The 22,153-nt window shown below is 27.7% G+C and overlaps 1 protein-coding gene across 1 annotated transcript in view; it reads right to left on the reverse strand.

Moving 5' to 3' along the window:
* Positions 1-4,756: 4,756 nt before the first annotated feature.
* Positions 4,757-22,153, reverse strand: part of LOC107438511 (WD repeat-containing protein 11) — a 44,859-nt gene continuing 27,462 nt past the window's right edge. The window contains exons 16-26 of the mRNA XM_016050819.5: positions 20,428-20,534; positions 19,318-19,432; positions 17,040-17,208; positions 16,530-16,755; positions 15,648-15,729; positions 14,580-14,678; positions 13,410-13,576; positions 11,398-11,590; positions 9,793-9,873; positions 7,896-8,040; positions 4,757-6,023 (exon numbers count right to left, since the gene is read on the reverse strand). Coding sequence (XP_015906305.1) covers positions 5,875-6,023; positions 7,896-8,040; positions 9,793-9,873; positions 11,398-11,590; positions 13,410-13,576; positions 14,580-14,678; positions 15,648-15,729; positions 16,530-16,755; positions 17,040-17,208; positions 19,318-19,432; positions 20,428-20,534 — 1,533 coding nt within the window. The 3' untranslated portion in view covers positions 4,757-5,874. The remainder of the gene's footprint in view (positions 6,024-7,895; positions 8,041-9,792; positions 9,874-11,397; positions 11,591-13,409; positions 13,577-14,579; positions 14,679-15,647; positions 15,730-16,529; positions 16,756-17,039; positions 17,209-19,317; positions 19,433-20,427; positions 20,535-22,153) is intronic.

Consider the following 22,153-nt stretch of genomic DNA (forward strand, 5'->3'; position numbering starts at 1 on the left):
CTGGCAAACAAATGCTCGTGTACCATTCAGAATTGACCATCCTGCGTTGCTCTAACGCCACTGTTGCCACATGACCGTTAATGCCGAAGAAACAGGCATTGTTTCGATGTGCTTATTCCTCGAACAACTTTTGTTGGTTTTGCCTCGTCTTGGAAGACCCATACAGTTGATTGCTGTTTTGTTTCGGGCTCATATGCATAGATCCATGATTCGTCACCTGTGTAGATGTTATACACAGCCTTTGATGTACCTTGAACGTATTTTTCCAACATTTCCTTGCACCAATCGACATGAGCCTTTTTTTGAGAGTTTGTCAGATTATGCGGGATCCAACGCGAAAAAAAATTTTTTACGCTCAAATGTTCATGCAATATTTTATTGATGCTAGTCATCTAATGTCCAAAGACTCCTCTATCTCACGGTATGTCACATGACGATCTTGCTTTATCAGTTCACGCACAGCATCAATCTTTTCTGGCACAACAACGGATTTTGGACGACCTGCACGGGATTCGTCCTGGATGGAACATCGACCACGATTTAATTCGTTATACCAATTTTTTACGTTGCTGTAGGATGGCGCTTTATCGCAGAATAAAGAATTAAGTTCATCGAAGCACTCTTGTCTTGACAATCCTCGTCGAAAGTTATGAAAAATAATGACACGAAAATGTTCACAATTCAATTCCATTTTTTGAAAGAGAAGAACTTTTCAATTTACTGTCAACAACACAAATGAAGCTATAATGGTAAATCATCTGCTGAATTTATGTTTAAAAATATCAAACTTTCGATTAAAATCGTCTGCGGTCGCCTAGCAACACTTACTGTTGCCAAGGCTAGAAATATAAATAGCAACCCTCGTATTACAATTCATGAATTTTGAATTTCAATAATTACTTTTCACAATATATATATATATATGTTTCCTAAATCAATTACTGATAAGAGGGAAAATTTGTTAGAACATGTATGTTTTCTTTAAAAAAAAATTTTTTTTGAATGAATTCTAGTACTTAAAAGTATTAAATTTTTTTGCAAGTATATACTAATTTTTTTGATCTAAAATTTAGTGCTAGAACATCCTTCTTAAATTTAATTTATGAAATTATTTCATGGCCCTTCAAAGGTACTTTTCTCATCTGTGATTCTTACTTTTGTTCAACATTTCCATTGTTAAAAAGTCATTCTGCTGTAGAATTTTTATCTGCAAATTATAATTCTTATTTATTTTTTGATAAAATAACAAATGGCTGTTACTTTTAACAGTTACTCTTTTTCAAGTAATATTTCTTACCCTACAAGTGAATTTAAAATTTAATTGACAAAGCATTATCCTAGTTATTAACAGGGGTCAACACTATGGAATTATAAAGATCAATTTGTACATTTCCATCATTTTCTTATATTTATTTACCAAAATTGGTATCTAAATTTCCAAATGTTAATTTAGAATTTTGGTATTGTTTTGGTCTATATTAGGTGATCCCCATAACGTGAAATTTACTTACAAGGGAAACTAGGGAAGAGTGACTCGCCAATTTTGAAATAAACTAGTGGGATGTGTGCCTTATGAGGAATAATTTTAGGGGGAAACATTCGTTCCCGCCCCTAGAAGGTCCAGTGAGAGATAAAAAATAGAAAAATCGGTATTTTATTACTTCAATACAGACTATTAGTTATTGTAATTGTCTCATACTCCAATTAATTTTGTGGTGCTTTCACGTACTATATAATGCATATTTATTGTCGAAATTGATTTCGAAAATTTTATATATCTGTTGTTTTTCAGAAAAACCTGTTAGGTTAATTTTTAAAAAAAATTTACGTCAAATTTTTTTTCCAAAAAACTTTTCAAATTAGTTGGAGTATGTAATTGCAAATCAATTAACAATTAATTTTCTGATTGATTTATTAATTAGCAAATTAATTAAGTATCCAATTAATTACAAATTAATTGGAGTATGAGACAATTACAATAACTAATAATCTGCATTGAAGTAATAAAATACCGATTTTCTATATATTGAATTATTTTTTATCTCTCACAGGACCTTCTATGGGCCGAAACGAATGTTGCCCCCTAAAATTATTCCTCATAAGGCATACATCCCACTAGTTTATTTCAAAATTGGCGAGTCACACTTCCCTAGTTTCCCTTGTTAGTGATTCTGACTTATTTTCAATGCGCTAACAAGAGTCTTTTTTTTGTTATAAAATTGATTTTTGATTATTATTATGCATTCCATCTATGTTAAATTTTATTGACAATTTTACTTTTTAAATTCGATAAGTTGTGTACTATGTATTTTATGTTGAATGGGAGAAAAAGAATTTCATATTAAGAATTCCGTAATTAATTTATTTAGTTGAAACAAGTTAACTAAAAATCCTCTAGTTACGAAATCGCAGAATGGTGTCATCAGTGCAGACCATGTTTTGGAAGATTCCAAAACATTTTCATTAAATTATCACCTTAAGACATTTTCTCATAGAATTTGGTAAAGAACACTCACTCACTGCTGAGTGATATATTATTGTTCTGTTGGCTATTACAATCCCCAAATCTACCCTCTTGTTTTTTCCTATGGGTTTTGTTAGTCCTAATAATACTTAGAAAATAGATTGAAATCTAAATTTTGTATGAAATATGTATTTATTTGAAATAATAATAATAAATTACCTTAGTGTTATTTATTATAAAATTCCATTATTGCCTTTATGATTACGTTAATCGATAAAGATTTGGAATTAGCAATTAAGATATTTTATTAGAAATGATTCAAAACCAATAAAAATTAGGTTTTAATATTAAATTTCTTTTTGGCTTTTCAGGTTAGTTTCACTATCTAAGTGTCCTAGTCTTTCATGTTGATATTATATTATAATAATTTAATCTTATTTAAATAAAACTTTGTATTACAATTGAAATATTATTAAAAAATATTTCAAATATTTTTTAGTCTCTAAATTTTTTTACCTCTTGATCTATTTTTAATATATCAATCTTATTAAAAGTTTAAATAACTTGCAGTAAATTATTATTATAGATTGCATAATAATTTACTGCTAATTATTAATTAACTAAAACTTCATACTTTTATACCCATGAAGCAGCATTTTGACACAAATATTATTAGTTTATAAATTTGCTGCACAAGGAATAGGTTTCTTTGTCTTTCAAACGCATTTTTTTTAAAAGAAATTTTTAGGCTTTAAAAATTATTCAAGCCATTGTTTATAGTTCCACGAAATGGTAAATAGTTTCAAAATTGTGAAAATATCTTTTTTGTTTACAATTAAAATAGCCAATATGATTTTTCCCCCTAAAGTTACAAAATATATAAGATTAAGGCAATAAGCAATGAACTTAAAACTGAAATGATAACTTCTTATCTAAGTTTGCCCATTTAATTTCAAGCCATATTTTAACTCCATATTAATGGTCCACATCTGATAAAAAGTTTTATCTGATAGTACTAAAAATAAAGTGTGATATGTGGGTTAGATAAAGACAAATTAAGGCATTTAGACAAATAAAGAAAATTTTTTATTTTTGACTAGAAAACTGTACATATAATATTATAGAAAAATACTTTTCTCACAAACAGGAATTTTACAAAATGTAATTACTAATTTTGTAGCAGAGCTATTTTTTTTTCTTCTATTAACAAAAATATTTTTAGTACTATATTCTTTTGTGATATTGGAAAACAAAATCAAATATTTAAATGACATTTTACATATAAAAAAGAATCAATGTTCTCAATTTAAAAAAAAACTAAGAATAGTATTAAAATAGTAAAGATTAGTAAAAATAATAGAGTTCTTAAATTTAATTACAAAATAATAAAAAAAATTTAATTATCTACTTGTGAAAAATAAGAGTTCATCTACAAATTTCAGAAAAACTATAAAAAATAAGTTGTTTACAAACTGAATGAATATGTAATAAAGAATAAAAAGTAATTAAAAAATTGAAATTTGCCAGAAATTAGAATAAAAATTATTTTAATTTGGGAATGATAGTAAAGCAATTTAGGAATACATCGGAATGTAAAAATTATATACCAGTAGGTATCAGTATAATTAAATAAAAAAAATTGGTCTCTCAGGAAACTTTTTCCATTAACATATGATACACAATATTCAGAGTTCTCCCTAGAAATAAAAAAGGCAGGGGGCTGTCTCACTAAAAAGGGAACTTTGAGTTTTGAATGGGCACTCACTTAACAACATAAAAATTTATCAAATGTGTAATAATTGAATTTGATCCTCAACAATTTTTAAATTATCCTTGTGTATTATTTTTGTAACTCAAAAAGTAATACTCATTATCAAAATAAGATAAAAACTTGTAGTTAATAAAAAATAATTAAAGAGCATCTCTAAGCATTAATTTTTTTTTTATAAAAGCAAACTAAAAAAATGGTTTATTGATAAACTTGAAAGCTATATTTAACTTGATTTCTATAATTTAAACTGAAAATTGTGAAAAAATAAACAAAGGTGCGTTTAAAAAAAAGTATTTATTTTAAAATCACTTAAATCTATTAATATACCTCCCCCCACAAAAAAAAGAAACTTATAAAAATTTAACCAGTTGAGAATAATCCTAACAAAGTAAATATTAGTAATAGTAATCAGAAGTAAACTTATAAATACAGATAATTTCACCAGTGTTTAATTATTATTTAAACAGCGAGTTATAATTTTTTTAATGGAATATGAATAAAAAGGCACTGTTTTTAAGGGATGGCAACTTATTTTTATAAGAAGGGCACATTTATAGAGATCAAAAGGGAAATAGGGTGGGCGGCTCTTTTAAAAATGCTGAGGGAGAGCACTGATATTTTTAAATTTCTTAGCATAAATAAACAAATCTCATAATAAATATTTAAAGACAATAATAAGCATAAATCATAAAATATTTTTTTCACATTTGTTACAAAAGAACAAATAATAATAAAACATAATTGATAAATAATAAATATTTAGATAAAAATTATAAACTTACAAACCTTATAAAACAAAAATATCATGTAAAAATAAAATTTAATTGAAAACGAAAACCACAAGATTTCAAGAATCTCATGATTTTATAAAATTAATGTTGAAATTTAATATTGTAATTTTTATTAATTTAGTAAAACATGTGTTTTAAACTTCTACTTTTATTTCGTTTTTTTAGAAATAAAAATAAATAAGTTTACTTAGTATAAGTAATAATTTCCTGATTAAATAAAATTTTTGCTAGGTAATGTGAACTGTGGGGTATTTCTAATAATTTATCTACCCCAAAAAATAGAGAAAGCTTGAAGTGTTGCTTAAAAATTGTACCTCTCACACTAAATTTACTTTTAATAAGAAAAATTGATTACAAATTCTGATAAAGAAATTAGGAGGTGTCAATTAGTTAAAGTTATATTCATACTAAAAAAAATGTCTATTTGTTAAAGTAGTTGTCAAAGTTTTCTTTTGATTTTCTAGATATAAGAGAATGTTATGTTACTTAGTGAATATTATGTATTATTTTTGTTTCATAAACCTAAATTTTCAAGCTAGCTAGAAAATAAATAACAAAAACTTTGAATTTCACAATTTTTTCTCTTCCTTTTGGCATTCAATTGAAGCATTTTCATTATACACTAAAATGCCTCCAAACTTTATTTTTGAATTAAAGTTCTAAACACCACAACCTTGATGTAGCATAAAAAAAAATCTTTTGCCTATGAGTCAATTCAAGTTTACAGCGCAATTCCATATACAAGTACCGAATGCAGTATTTGGAATCAATCTTGAGTGAAGCATAAATAAAATGAAAATAAAAAGTTTTAGCAACTTTGAAATTAATGTCAATACTCCAGTGAAGTTTTATGAGTCATCAGAAATGAAGTGGAATTGTTTCCTCAGGTCATCTCCTATGTCCGATACCAATTTACAGTAGTGTATAGCAGAGCTTCTGTTTTTGATTGACAGTAAGTATTTTGAATAATCCATAAAAATAACATCTATATCTTGAGGTAATGAAATGTTAAGAACGACAACTTGAAACAAAAAGATACTAATCTTTTTTTTAGTATACAGGGTTTATATAAATGATTGGTTGCATTTTAAATATTTATATTATCAAAACAAAGACTCAAAAATAGTGCATAAAATTAAAATTATATATATATACTTTTTGTTTTTTAGTTAAAAATGTTCAAAGTATAGCTTTTTTAGTGCAAGATGAAGATCTAATTTGTGATTAAGCTTGTTCTGTACATTTTGTATTTTAACAGTGTAAATAATTCTCCTAATGCTACACTAAAGAGTTCTCGCAGTGCATTTAGCGTTGAAAGCTAGTAAACATTGTCTTTGTATAGCCTTGTGAAAAGGAATCACATGGCATGGGTTTGGAAACCTTGGTGCCCATGTGACTGTAGGTAAATCATTGTCACCTACACAAGAGCGGGACAAAAAAAGTTAATATTTAATTATGAAAAGATTTAGTACGTAAAAGCTGCCTATTATAATAAGTATAAAAACAACAAATTAAAAAAAACTGTTTTCTGTTTGTACATCAAAGTTAAAATTAACGAAAACTTGGAAAAAATCAATTGTTTCAATTTTTGTTTTTTACATTGCCTGCAATTTCTGAAATAAATACACTTTAGTTTAAATAACCTAAATAAATGAAATACTGATCAATAATTTAATTTTTTATAGCTTGTGTTGAATTTTAGAACCAGAAGTTTACCAATTTTTCTTAATTTTCACAGTATATCTCTTTGCTCATTATGTTAGATTAGAACAACCCTGGTACTCACTATGTGGAGATGGTTGCACATTAATTTCCACCTGCACTCTACTCAACTAGCCACCTAATATTTTGAAGGGTTATTTAGATTATATACATAGATTTTCAATAGAGTTGGATTTCTTGGTTTATCCGATGGTGAGCCTGACAGCAAGGAGATTCGAATCTACAATCCTTCTAGCACTGAGGAATTTTACGCCATCACTGTGGTTGGCGCAAGCCAGTTGCGGAATTCGAATCGACCTACCATTGCTGAGATTCGAACCCATTTTACCTCATAATTTTTTTCGAGTATTATTAAACAAAATAATAGAAAAAATATATTTATTGGAATCGTCTTTGGATAAACAAATTTTATAATTGTGCGTTCGAAATTTTTTCAATTCGCTTAAAAAGTGCTTGAGATATGACAAAATAGGCAAAAAATAAAATTAACATTTAATGGTTCAATCTTTGAACTTCTCTCCTGACCTTAAACTATTGGGACCCAGTTTCTTAAATTGTGGCTTTCTCCATATCTGAGTCCATTAAAAAAGTTATTCAGAGAAAGTACGTTTTTGTGACTTAAATTATTGTCTGCACTAATTATTTAGCATATTTGATGTCCCCTTCTCAAAGCATTAAAATTTAGTTAGAGAACGCGAAGATCCGATTATTAGATCAAAAGTCATTTAAAGTGGTTTGTTTTATTTTTTACTTTGTAGAAGACTGAAAACCAGCAGAAGTGGGGAGTTTAATGGGAACAATTTCCAAACAGAGAGTTATCCACTCAAATCAACTTCAGAGACAATTAAGTTCAAGGAATATTTAGTCAGTTGTGGATTTGAAGCTTGCATTTCAATTGGTGGTTGTTGTTTAAATTTGCATTATTCAAATTTCTTTATTTTTTGCTCGCAATTGTTTCTTTCGTTTTCTTCAAACGAGCAACCGTTCATTCTCACGGTTCATTTTCCCACCCCATACTGAATTGTTAAAAGTTGTTTGATTTGGAAAGTTAAATTACCCTTTAGAGTTGAGACCACAATGTTTGTAGCAGCCTGTATCGGTTAACAATAAAATTTTATCAAATATATCTATATCTATAAAAGGATATAGTTATCGGGTGTTTTAGTCAACAAACCGAATTCCAAAGTGGCTTGAAGAAACAGAGCTGCTCTTTCAAACATACCAAATGAATGCAAAAACTTGATCACAGTCCAAAATTCCTGAATGGAAAGCACAGATAAAAGTGCCTTATTCTGAAATTGAAAAATGAAGAAAATCAAATTTTACCAACTATTATTTATTTATAATGTGAATTATAATTGTAATATAAATTATTTAGCAGCTTAAGCTATATAAACTGTCTTATATAACATAGTGTATTGGATAGCTTAAAATATTAACATTATGTAAATAGTGTAGATTATGGCTCTGAATACAATGAATGTTAGGGATTTAGTTAAAATGTATATGCAGATTATAGTTTAATAATTTAAATTTTTACATTCATTGCTGCAAGCATTAAATGACAGAAACTCAGTAGATTTTTAAAAAATATGTAAACGAAATTTTTTGTCAACTATTGTACATTATACAATTCAAAAATTATTCAAAGTACATAGATTTTTTAAAAATCATCTATTCTAAAAAAACAAACAAATCCTACAGGAAGCCTTACTGTCCTCATCTGATGTCAGCAGAATGTGACTATTTTTATCAGTCTTGCCTCTATAATGGATTAATCCATTGAATGATTTTTTATAAAATTTAAACATCTCAATTTCAGATATAAAAAAAATTCTATCATAAATCAATGTCATTTTTAGATCGTTTTCTTCTTAACTCCTGGATGTTTTTGTTTTCTTCAAATTTTGATGTTATAATACAAGAATTTTGAATTTGAGTAGCACTGTTTTACGTGCTTGATTCGCAGTGATTCCATCTTAAAAACAAGCCATTTTCCGATTGTTTTTGGCATTTTCACATCGGTTTTCAAACTTTAATGTTTTGAATATGATGTTATAACAACACAGGATTTAAAATTTCAGTTATTGCTGTTGGACACGTTTGGCTTGCTGCAATTTCATCGCAAAAATATGTATTTTTTAGATCGTTTTCCCCTTATTTCGATGAAGTTTGCGATGTTATTATGCCAAGTAAATTTAGAATTCCAGTCATCACTTTTTGACGTGCTGGGCTCTCAACGATTTTGTTGTAAATCTACCTCTTGTTTCGATTGTTTTTTCGGCAGTAATTTGTTGCATTTGACAATTATAACTTTTGATATTATAATGGTATGCAAAAGTTAGAATTATCACTTCTCGAGACGCTTGAAAAGGAAATAAACATCAGGACTTTGTCGAAAAAATTGTGATTTTTATTACCCTTTTTTAAATTCATGACTTGGTGACAGCCTGTATGTAACTAAATTAAAAATTTAAAAGTTTTTTTTGTTTGTGATAGACATTAAATACACTTGAGTAAAAGTTCATAAACAGCTTTGTTGAAAATTTTACAATTCATTAAAAAATGAAAAATTATCAATGAAACAATAAAAAAACCGAAATTTAAAATTCAATTTTAGAGAATTTTTAAAAATCTATAGTTTTTATTTAGACAAAGGGACCTGGAAATGTCCGATAAGTTATAAGAAAATTAAGTTTAAATCGGGTAGTTATAAGCATTGTAAAAATTTCTTAACACAACCTGTTACTTAAAAAAACAAAGTATTAAGAAATATTTAGACAGAGTAAGTGTTATATTAAACTTTGGTATCATTTCTATTAACTTAAAAGGTAGAAATAGGTTAGCGATGAAAGATATCAAACTAGTGAAATGATGAGAAATTCCTGGCTGTAGTAGGTGAGGTTGTTTTCTGAACTACTTGTGCCATAAATATAAAGTGATTGTTTGACATAACCTTTCCTTAATCCAAGGAAAATAAATACATTTGCTTAGAAACATAATATCTATATAAAAACTAATATAAATATTTCATCAAAACTTACTTTTTGATCGATATTTGAAGAGCGTAAGTGATCTGCCCAACGTTTCAAAATTTCTCGATTTTCAGCTACTGATAATGTGGACTAAAGAATTAAAGAACAATAATTAATCTGTAAATATGAAAAGTAGAAACAAAACACAGTAATATGATAGTACAAATAAGACATAATTAGGCTTTTATTTCAGACTTTAGAAAACAAATTTCTGATATTAAATTTAAAAAAAAAATAAGTTAAAATGTTTTGAAAAGATTGTCAGAGAGTTTTGATCAATTTTGCTTTACATTCAAATAATTATCTTTTTGAAAAATATTTAGGAATTCAATTTATTTTTAAATTTATAAAATGTTGACAACATAATTTGTAGACCACCTTTATCATAATATCCAATATTTCCATTGTTTTAAGTAAAAAAACATCAAAAAACCTTTTATTAAAAAATTCACAAATAAGTTTCCTCTTATAGGATATGGATTGGATGGGATATTGAGTTTAATCTTGCAAGAGAAAAGTGCAACTATATAACAAATTCAAATGGCATTAAATACATTATGATATTGATCATAAATTGCTAATAATGAACCAGTCTTAAAAATAATAAATTTTGTCAATAATATAACAAATTAAATGAGTCTCATGAAGTAAGAATAATGTATTAAGAAAGAAATAAACACTCAGAGTTATGGGACTCATATTTACCTAAAGAACAGAACAAAAAAAAAGTATAAGTAATGGACATTTTTATTCATTATGTAAAATATGCTCAAAGATCAATGTGGATAACATGAGAGGCCTACTTTGTGGAAAAATGTCAAAAGTTATCTGGAACCATGAGTTTATTTTGTTTACAGTTACACCTTTAAAGCTTGTTTCAGGAAAAAATAAATAATTTAAAATCAGCGTTAATTGAAATATAAGCAGAGCCCAAGTCAAAATTCCAGAAAATTTCTTGAGTAAAAAAAAAAAAAAAAAGAGAGTTTAAATCGAAAAAAATTTAAACAAGGTTTTTTTCTCTTTCTCAATATTTCTTAGTTTACTTAAAATATATTTAAAATTTTACACATACCTATAATGACCTAGAGAAGTAATTGAAATTTACAAATACGTCTTTCTTTCTTGACTTTATGATTCTAATAACTATTTACTGATAAAAAATGAATATTAATCTTGAATATAAGCTTATAAAATATCTTTCTGGCTCTCCCTTACAAACAAATAAAATAAACTGTGTTTTTAAGTTCCACCTTTGAAAATTTGATTTCCGGAAACTTTTGCGATCAAGGATTTTTTAAAACGTCTGAACTTTCGGTCTCCGGAAATTTCCGGATCACGGTTAGCGAAAAATCCGGATTTTTTCCGGAGCACAATCAGCCCTGTATAAAAGAGCAAGTTATGTGCTAAAAATCTAAATTAATTGAAAATGGGTAGCACTTATTGATTTAGGAAAAGCATAAAAATCATTATAATATTATAGATGCTTAATTAATTTTGGTAAAAAAGTATACATTCAAGTTTAAAAAAAGGTTTTGTACTAGAAATCTAAATTAAGGGAGAATATGTATTTGTTAAATTAGAAGAACTGCATGATGTCCAAAAATGTGAAATTACCTTTGCCAGCCATACAGCTTGGTCCCATCGTTGTGATCCCTGTAAGTACCTGCAGCCATCGGATGCCTTCTCAATCAAACATAGTAGCTGTACACCCTCTGATATTCGACCACTGGCTATCAGATTGGTGGACACCAGTTTGATTATTGACTGGGAAGTACCAGACGACTGAACAGTCGCAATGAGGCACGCTCTGAAATACGAAACAAATAGGAAACATTAGTACTCTAATATAAGTAATGGACAGTTAATAAAATAAAACAACAAGCTTATATGATCAGCTTTTTTCAACAGAAATGAGCATAAAAAACAAAGGTTAGTGTACATTGCCATGTCAGATTTTAATTGTGTCAAACAAGGCATCAAAGTGCAATTTCTTGGCTCTGGTATTTTCCATACATGAAAAAATAATACATAGGGGAGTGTTGGGTACCTCCGCCCATTGTCAATTTCATATGTATGGAATATTTTTTCAAGTCAATGGGCCATCGGACATTAATTGTTATATTAAAAAAAGATTATTTTCAAAGTTTCAAGTATTTATGCAGCTGGTAACATGGTAAACAATAGTTTTGAAAATATGTTGAATACAGTAGTCATGATATTAAGAAAAATCGGTTGAATTTTGTGATAAAAATGATAAATGAAGTTTATCTATTGTCAATACATTGGTCATTTTCATTTACACCTGAAAAAACAGTCAAAAAACATAATTTTTGCAACTGGGCGGGCTACTCGACACATTTTGAAAAGAGCTGAAAAACATGTTTTTTTTTAATTTCTATTTTTTTAAGTTAAACTATTTTTTTCTTGGTTTATTCTTTTTGTATTATTTAATTAGATGATAAAACAATAGAAACATACAAAAATATTGATTATTACTCAATATTATACAGAAATATAAGCAATACTCCTTAAGTGGTCGGGGCTACCCGACTCTCCCCTATATTGGGTAAGAGTTTTATCCTTAACCTATTTTTTGTGTTTGAAACTACTTGTGATGTTATTGTTTTTAGTTTAATAAGTTCTCTAGAAAGTATAAGTAATGGACAAGTAAAATAAATATATTTTTAGGATAAAAGCAAAGGTTTTGATTTTTTCAACACAAGCATGACAAAGGTAAGGGGCATTTTCATGCTAAAACCTGATTGCATCAAAGACAACAGTCAAGGTATAAATGCGTCACTTCCTGGTTCTAATACTTGCAATAAATGAAAATTTACGTGTTTATTAGCCGTGAGTTTTGGATTTGGATATTTTTGTGATATTAGTTTTTCCAATTCCAAATCCTAGCTATTATCAAAACTTGGTTACCATTTTGATGAATGATCCAGTGCAAAAATCTTCCTAAAATTTCTTTAAGCACAAATTGTTGTTACTTTACTTACATTTACAAGTGTTAACTAAGAACATATAATTAAAAAAAATAATGTAGTTATAAAGTTAGAAAATTCAAAAATGTAATTTTTATGATGTTACAATTTCTAAATATTTACATTGTGTTATTCATTCTGCAATAAAGCACATCTTCATACAAAGTAAAATAATGTTCTTATTGGTTCTTATAAAATAAAGTTGTACAAATGATAAGCTTGATTATTTGCATCAAAGAATTAAAGAATCCTAATTCTATTGGTTTCTAAAAAGACTTCTTGTATCATAATCTATCTTTTGGATATGGTGCTAAGACCAAGCAAAGTTTTTAAATACTTATGATTGTTATGGCAATGAAATTTCTTTCGATATGACAAAAAGGGTTTTGCTTTTGCATTACAAATTGAAATGCAATAACTTTGAACTTGATTACAATTAATAATGGGTGAATAAAGATTTAATCTTTGATTCCTTACAATACATATTGCAGCAGAAAGAGAAGTACATGAAGCAAATACAAACATTTGGAAATCAACCTCAGTAAACAAATAAAAATTCAAACAAAAATGGCTTGAATAATTAAGAAATAACTCACGACTAACAATAAAATCACTAACTAAACTTTCAAATTCACCAACCTTAGGCAGTCTTCATAGAAATTATCATTTTCAGACTCAGTTTCAAGAAGCAATTGAACTGCTTGGTCAGTTTGACCTAAAAGCAAAAGACGCTCTGCACACTGCTGCGTTTGAGTATAAGTTGTTCGTTTGCTTAAGTGTAGACGTACTCTGTCCAATTGCAACTTCTAAAATGGTTTAAGAGATAAATAGGTTACTTTCACTGAGCCCATTACAGCTGAAATAACAATTTTACAATAATATTTTGAACATTAATAAAAAATAATGTGAAATCAATTGATAAATTATTAAAAATAATACTGTCTAAAAACCTTTTGTTTGCTTTGAAAAAACTCATACAAATTTGTAATGTTTATAAATATTTATTAGGTAAATAATTGATTTTATGTTTTCAAGGGGATTCAAGAGAATTCAAATTTCTAGATTCTAGATTTTTAAAAGGTTCGTAGTTTAAAAAATGCAAACATATTTTCAATGCCCTGATTAATATTGTTTGATATAACACTAAATAAAATAAAATATTAAAAATATATATTTTCCTAAAAGTTGATCAAAACCCCCTATATTTATTCTTATATTTCCCTACATTACACACCTTAAATTGCATAACACGTCTCGATGAGTACAGAAATTTTTCTTCAGCAATATTTTAGGGCCAGACTTTGCACACTAAAATTTTTCTAAATTAAGTTACATTAATGACAGAATTTATATTTTAAAAATTTTAGGAAGGTGTTCCTCTCTAAAAAAAAAGACATAGTTAATTTGATTTAAATGGACAAATGCAAATTTACCAATGAATGCAGATAAAAAAAATTTAACTTATTCTGGATTTGCAAATTTCAATGCACTTTTGATTTACAAATTCCAAAGATTTTAATTTATTTTTGGTTAACAATTGCAAAATTAGTATTGTAGCAATATCTCAATAATATCTATTACATAAAAATTAAAAATTGAGCTTTATTATGGGGTAAAATATAATTTAGAAATTGATATAAGACATATTTTGGTTGAAATATAACATTCTAACTAATACTTATTTTAAAATGATAAGTAATTTCCTAAAATATAAACAAAATATGGAAAATTAATTAAATATAAAACTTTTTCCAATGTATTTTTTTAAAAATACAAAATATGTTCTTGCAAGCATAATAATATAAATACCTTATATACGTCATTATCACAAAAGAAGTCGAAGCCAGTGTCCAATGGCTGATCAAAAAAATTTTCACCAGCTGTTTCCTCTTTTATATCCGAATCAACCTATAAAATGTTATTTAAGTGTCATGCATGCTTTCACAAAATAAAATAAGTACATTTTATTTTATTGCTTAAACAAAAGTCATTAAGAAACATTATCTAACATTCTTTAATGATACAAATTATTTGGTGCAGAAGAAGACACATCCAGATCAGCAGCAATCATAGCTTGTCCCGAATTACATAAGACAGAGTCGGGTAAATCAATCAAATTAAAACTGAACAAGTAGATACTGACTCCAGGAATTATTTTTAGCATCCTTTGAAAGCCTCACGACAAAATAGTAGTTTCTCTTAATTTCTAATCATGCAGGGGCAGTTCTCTATGGGACTTTTGAAGGAACCAGTATCCTTCTAGCTGAAAAGTAGGCCATCTTGTTATCAAATCTCAGCCATTTCAATTTAGTAAGTATATTTTCAGAGTGGCTAGAAACACATAGAAAAAAAAAATCCCTGACTTTTTCAGTCCTTTTTTTTTAAAATCGAATTTCCCCGATTATTTTAGCCAATGGCATAGTAATAATTTTAGTTATGCCTTATTTTCATTCGAAAAATACATTACAAAATAATTTTATTTGCTATTAGAGTTGAAAATAAAGAATCGTTCTGCTTTTTGGAAAAAATTGGATTTTCAGGTTTCAAATTAGTTAATTTCTCCCGACTTTTTGGGGATTTTAACTGAATTCCCTGATTGATAAAATGAACTAACTTTTCTCTGACCTGTGATCAGCTTGATTTTTCAAGTAGTTTAAAATGAAGAAAATATTTTCATTAAGTCATACCTAAAGTGAAAACCTCACTTACTGTGAAAATGGGAAATTATTATGATTTCTACAAATAGTCTTAAGAGAATAAGAGTTAAAAAATTGAATGGATGCAGTAAACAAGCGAGTAAAACAAATGGTTAGACAGTATTCTAATTATATATAGTCAATTAATAATACATAGGTAGTAATTAACTATTTGACTTACTTTAAATTTCTGGCGTTTGGCGAGTTTCAAGTAATGTAAAGCCACGGTCCAAAATCTGCATCCTTCTTGGTCTCCAAATAACCTACAAAAATATTAAAAATGTAATAAAAAAGGGTAAGATGCATCCTTTACAGTTAATTTTTGTATTAAATTAAAGTTCTGTTGGATTGTTGTTGGTATATATTACAGAACACAAACGTAAAAAAATAACAAAAAATATCAATATTTTTTTTCTATGTCAGGCACTGAACATTCTGCACTGATTAAAAAGCAAAACTGTCTAGAGAGCCTCAATTAGTAACAAGTAAGCAGAAACCGCCTAGCCTATTCTACTACTTTATTATTTATATCCAGCACATAATAAAAGACTTTGTTGCCAACTGAGTGTTTGCAATGCCTAAAGATGCCACATATAATTTTTCCCGCCAAAAAAAACTAGTTTTTTCTTGGTTACTCAATGATTTTGAAAATTATGAAGCTATTTCTCTATAAACTTGACCAAAATGTTGATTCTGTAAATTTATTTGTTTCATCCTCTTCTAACTTTATCAACAAAAATTAGTTTTTAGCAACTTGTTTAGAAGCATGAAAAGACATCAGAAAAAAGATATTTTATGAACAGTTAGATTACTTTTTGATGAAATTGTTTTCTAGCAAAACTTTGCATTTTAGACTATAATCACTTATAAAATAATTAAACTTTAAAATTTTTTTATTACAAAAGTTGAATTTTTTCTTCTTTTTTTACAACTTTGTTTTAGATAAAAGATATTACATTTCACAAGATTCCATTACCGAAAGAAAATTTCATTTTATCATTTTGGTGCAATACTAATGACACAAATGAAGAAAATACTTTTTAAATAATACATGTTAGCCTACCTGGATACATGTAAGCATCGTTCAGCAATACCAAAAGGACATGATTTTAGAAACGTTTTTAATTCTTCTCCGATTGAATTTACTTGCTCTTCAGCCCAAAGCATATCAGAATTATCTTGTTGGTCAATGTCTGGTTTAAAGTCCTGCCTCCATAATATATGATGCAAGAAACTTTTCATGTAAAACGATACTTTAGGAGACAAAATATGTGGTGCAATTGGAAAATCTAAACAGAATATAATATATTTTAAAACTCAACAATATCATAAAAATCATAAGAATTATAAAACTAATATGAACAACATACATATTAACTTATAGCTAAAATAATATTTTTCTGATTTGAAAAAAACAATGCTTTATATAGTAATATTAACATAACATCATTTTTAATTCAAAATTACACTCAAAATTTGGAGAATATAATCGATTTTCTTCCTTGTGAAAAAAACTATAATTCAGTGAATTAAATGAAACCTGATTATTATTATGAAAACTGATTAAAACTACCTGAGGGTTGATAGTCAGGAATGCTGGAAGAAAATTGTTTCAGTGTTATGTCTGTTATTCGAAGACTTCCGTCTGCTGTAGCCAAGACAGGGCGATCCGATCCAACCCAGTCCATGTCTTGGACTTTTGGCATATCTCGAGGGCATCTCACTTGATGTAAAAAACAAACCTTCCAAAAAGAATTTTTTTTTTAAAAATGCATATTATTAGTACATAGTTAATTTAATAGAATAAATATGATCCTTGAATAATATAATGAATATAATAATTTGTACGATAAATTTATGCTCAAAGAAGAATTCCTTTTTAACGCCTTGCCCGTGTCGCCTGAATCTAGTTCGGGCAACTACTACTTGCAGTATTTGTGATGCCCGAACTAACTTTGGGCAGGAGAAAAATTAACGTTTCCATTTTGTGAAGCCTGAGCTGAGCTCATTTCTACTTTAGGATACTTAATTCACTATTTTCCTAATAGATGGCATTAGTGGTTCTAGTTTTTCACAGATTTCAACTTCAGTCGAGGGAGGGAAAAGATTTGTAAAATTTATGCATTGAATATGATATTGTGGAGTTTTTATATTATATTATACTAGTTATATTTAGTTTCAAAATTTTGTTTAATTTGCTCTAACTGAATAAGATGTGTGTGTAATCCATTACTTTTTTATGTGTATGTAATAATTATAAATACAGTAGTTATTGCATTTAAAATTTTATTTTTGTAATTAAAACCATTTTTTATCTTTTATAATAATGTAAAGAACAAAATTAAACAGTCAAAAAAAAATTCTATTTTCGGTCCATTTTTCTGAAATATAACCTGCTAAGGGGTTAAAACGAATACCATTTTATGAGAGTATTAAAAAGCTCAAAGTTTTAAAATATTACTCAGTAATTGAATAAATTATAAAAATTTATTTCACATGGTTTCCTAATTGAACAGTCACCTTAACAGATTTTGAACTTTAACTTGTATATGAAAAAAAAAAGGTTTTGCACCAAACATTGGAAATTATTGATAACAACTACCACAACAGAAGAAAATTGTTTCCCCCCTCTTTAATGCAGTTGAATCTAGCAGCTTGCTGACCAGTGGGCAGAGATTAATAACAGTGCCTTTACTGCAAGTAAGAGTGGCACAAATTTTTTTTTTCTTCCCTCCAGTTTCTCCTGGTCTGAAGATGTTGCATAGTTAAGAGTTTACGATTAAAGGGGAAGTTTTAAGTTTAACGGCCATGCAAAACTATAGCTTTTATTCTGTAAACAAGAGCCTTCGTCAGTGTCTAAAAATTTTTTTTTTTTGTATGTGAGTGTTTAGACAATGAAGAAGGGTCTTGCTTATGGAATTAAAACTATAGTAAGTCCATTCATGTTCCTTTATTCAAGTTGTTTCGATTGTTGTTTGTACAAAGTATACTCAATCCTTACTTGAATACACAGATCTAATTAATAAATGCGTTATTAAATAATTATTTTGGTAGTATACTTCAATTATATAAAAAAAGATGCAATCATGTATTTGTTTGTGCTAAGATTCCTTACTCAATGAAGTTTGAATTTGATAATTTGAATTTGATAATTTGAATTTAATAAAATTTAAATAAAAATCAAACAGAAAGTGGTGCTGTAAAGACTGTCCTTATTATTGAATCCTTATTAAAAAATAAATAAAGTGAAAATATAATAATGCACATCAGGACCACAAGCAAATAAATAAAATATTAAAATAAGAAATAAACAAAAAAAGTTTTCAAATAAGACCAATCATCATTGAGAGAGGAAAAAGAAAAAGGGGAAATAAAATTTATTACAGCAATTTATTTGTCTTGTGGGACTAAAATTCATTTGCAGTTTACTAAGACATGCTTTTAAGCTTCATTCTAAAGTGAATTAATTTATATGATTTTAAAATTCCTTCCTTATTGGCCTTATTGACCATAACATAAAACTAACCAGAACTAGACACAGTACTTAAACTTGATTTAAATTGATTTTAGTTGCTTTTTGAGGGCAATTTTATAAACGAATTTAAAAAATTATACATAACTTTTAGCAGCCTTCATTACCAATACACTGTTTGCTTTTTAAATTTTTTTATTGCTACTTTTTTAAGACCTAATTAATTTTGATAGTGGATTCTCCTTCGCTACACTTCTTTCACATTTAATTGTAAGTATCACAATTAACTATTAATAAATATAATTTAATTGTAAGTAATACAAGTACTGACTGTTAGAAGACAAATTTCATAACTCTATCAGTGATTAATAACACCTACTTCTTTTACATCATAAACATCTACCCCATCACTGTACATGACTAGTATTTTCATATTACCCTTGCCTGGTCCAAAGCGTATTTTTTTAATCCATCCTCGATGCGTTGAAATACCTCTATGTACAGATAAAAAAACAAATATTACAGTCTGTCATGCATATCAATTAAAAAAATGTCACTAAATTACTTATCTTCATGAATATTGAAATAAAATAAATCAATAAAAAATAGAGCTATTTAAAATACATTCACAATAAACAAAATTTTTAACATTATATCAATTGAAACTGACAACAGCAATATTTTTTTTTCTATAAATGAGGAGAGACTTTAGATAATTTCTATTTATTTCGTATAAAAAAGAACCAAATAACTGCAAAAGAACCATTAGAGTTGATAAATGAAACAAACAAGTTTAATATTTCTTTTTCCAAACTCTAGATCAATACAATGGCATAAGCTTGAAGAATCAATTATAAAATAATGTGACACTCTATCACAAGAAATTAATTTCAAGAGAAAAGTAAAAAAATTTGCTTTCTAGAATATCTGAGGCCCTTAATTCATTGCCACTACCATGGGATATCCTTATCGGATTGGTAAGTAATAACAAATATGGATAAGTTGACGTATGCCTGTTTAGACAGAAGGGGTGCGATTGTTCTTGTTTTCCAATGGCGCCATCTATGGCCAAGAATTCGACTTCTGCCACACCATACGTCACACCGGTTTATAGGGCGGACCCATTCAATCATCCACAGATCGTAATTTTGACCTGAATCAGAGAACGATCGATCTCCAATCCAGTACCCCCAGAGGTATTGACTTGTTATGGGAACATGGAGGACTTTTGCGACTCGACAGATTTAACGTGCATCAGTCACTTTGCTACACGGGGAGTCTTCGGCCGGCGGGGTTCGAACCCACGAACTCTCGGACATGGGCCCAGCGCCCTACTGAACAGGCTAACCCGGCCCGACAAATATGGATGGATTGCTTAATATAAAAGCATTGACAACAACTCATATATAAGCATAAACATTTATGGTAATAAAACAATATCTAAATTTTGAACTACAACTATGGAAAGAATCAGAAAAAAAAAACATACTTTGACACTTTCCCCCTCAAATTCCAGATATTTAAATTTCCATCAACATCTCCTAAGACAATATGATCCCCTTTCCAGGCAATACAAGTCACGCTACCCATCGCTTGCTATAAAAACAAATTAGAACCAACAAATCAATTTAAACAATACAGATATGGACCTGTTTCAGGTACAAGTCAAATAAACTAAATTTGAGGTATACAAAGGATACTTCATTTATATTTTTATTTTATTTATATTTTTTATACATCCTTTTACATTTTTTATAATAAATATTGAAATCTATAAAGTTCATAAAGACTAAAGTGCATTTAAATTAAATGTCCTTTTAAGTTTCACTCACAGCAGAAAACTTAAAAAAGGCCAATTGATTTTAAACAACAAGCAATTAATTTATTTTAGACTACAATATTTTTAAATAGTATTATTTTTATTCAAAATAATTGTAACTTTATTTAAATTACTTAAATTCAGAATAAAAAAAATTTTAAAAACGCAAAATTAGATTATAATTCAAGTTATTACAATCAGGGGATTCATTGGCAGGGGCTTGTAGCCCCCTCAATAATTAGATATCTCAAAAATATTTAAGACTTCAATATTTAAGACAAATAAAAACAATTTTCGTGAATCATCATCAATTTAAAAGTAATTAAGGTTCACAAGAAAGAGATGAATTTTTTTTCAGGTATTCAACAAATTTTTAAAATTTTTGTTTCTTTCCCTTTTTTTGGGAAATTTAGAGAGAGTGGAAAATATTAATTTTGTTCGTATCAAAAATTTAACATTTGCATTGCCCTTGCAATTAAAGAGCATTCCTTACACATTTATTAGTATTTTTAAGGCAGAAATTTCATTAACTAAATCAACAGTCTTAAATCGTATAAAAATTTATAGTCCATATTTTAAAAGCTAATATTAAAAAAAGTATAAAAAAAAATATCGAACAAAAACAATTTGGTGCAAGACAATCAATATTGAATTAAAGATTGAAACAAATCAGGGAATGAGGCAAAACTGTCAGCCATTAATCGTGAGAAGTGAAAGATTACATTGAGGGTTATATGCCTTAAACAGGTGCGTTGAAGTATAAGTAATACAAATATTACTTTTAAACATTAATTCAAATTTTAAGAAATACATAAAATTTAAAAAATGAAAATTCAGTATTCTTTTTCACCTGGAATGAGCGAGGCTGATAGCAAGCTATTTAGGCTTACCCCTCTTTAAACCCAGTGGCACATAAGGCCCTTTATTTAAGCAAAAAGCCATGTTAAACATGAGAAATGAAAATTAACAGTAATTTGTTCAAGGTAAACATCACATTTAAGTCAAAAAAGGAAAAACAGAAAAAATATATTGAAAACATTGCACATATCGCAAAACTTGACAGCAGTTTATTTCATTTGTAAATGTATAGAAAGTCTATTTTCAACAAACTCAAATAAATGAACTGAACTAATTATTCATTCTTCAAGCTATTCTATTGCTATTATTATGGAGCAATTTAATAAATAGATGATTCAAAAAATTTAAAACAATTAAATGGTCATTATCAAAAAGGAAGTCTACAAAAATTAAGAAATTGTCTTATTTAATACCACTACAAATAGAGATAGATAGTTCAGACAGTTCAAATAGATAGTTCAGACAACAGCTAAATTATTTATATAACATAATTTAATAAATTATCAGATACTAATCCCTCCTCTGAAAGTTAAAAGCT

This window comes from Parasteatoda tepidariorum, chromosome 4 (genome assembly GCF_982258835.1).
Source record: "Parasteatoda tepidariorum strain Cologne lab strain chromosome 4, Ptep-v5.0, whole genome shotgun sequence".
Lineage (NCBI taxonomy): Eukaryota > Metazoa > Arthropoda > Arachnida > Araneae > Theridiidae > Parasteatoda > Parasteatoda tepidariorum.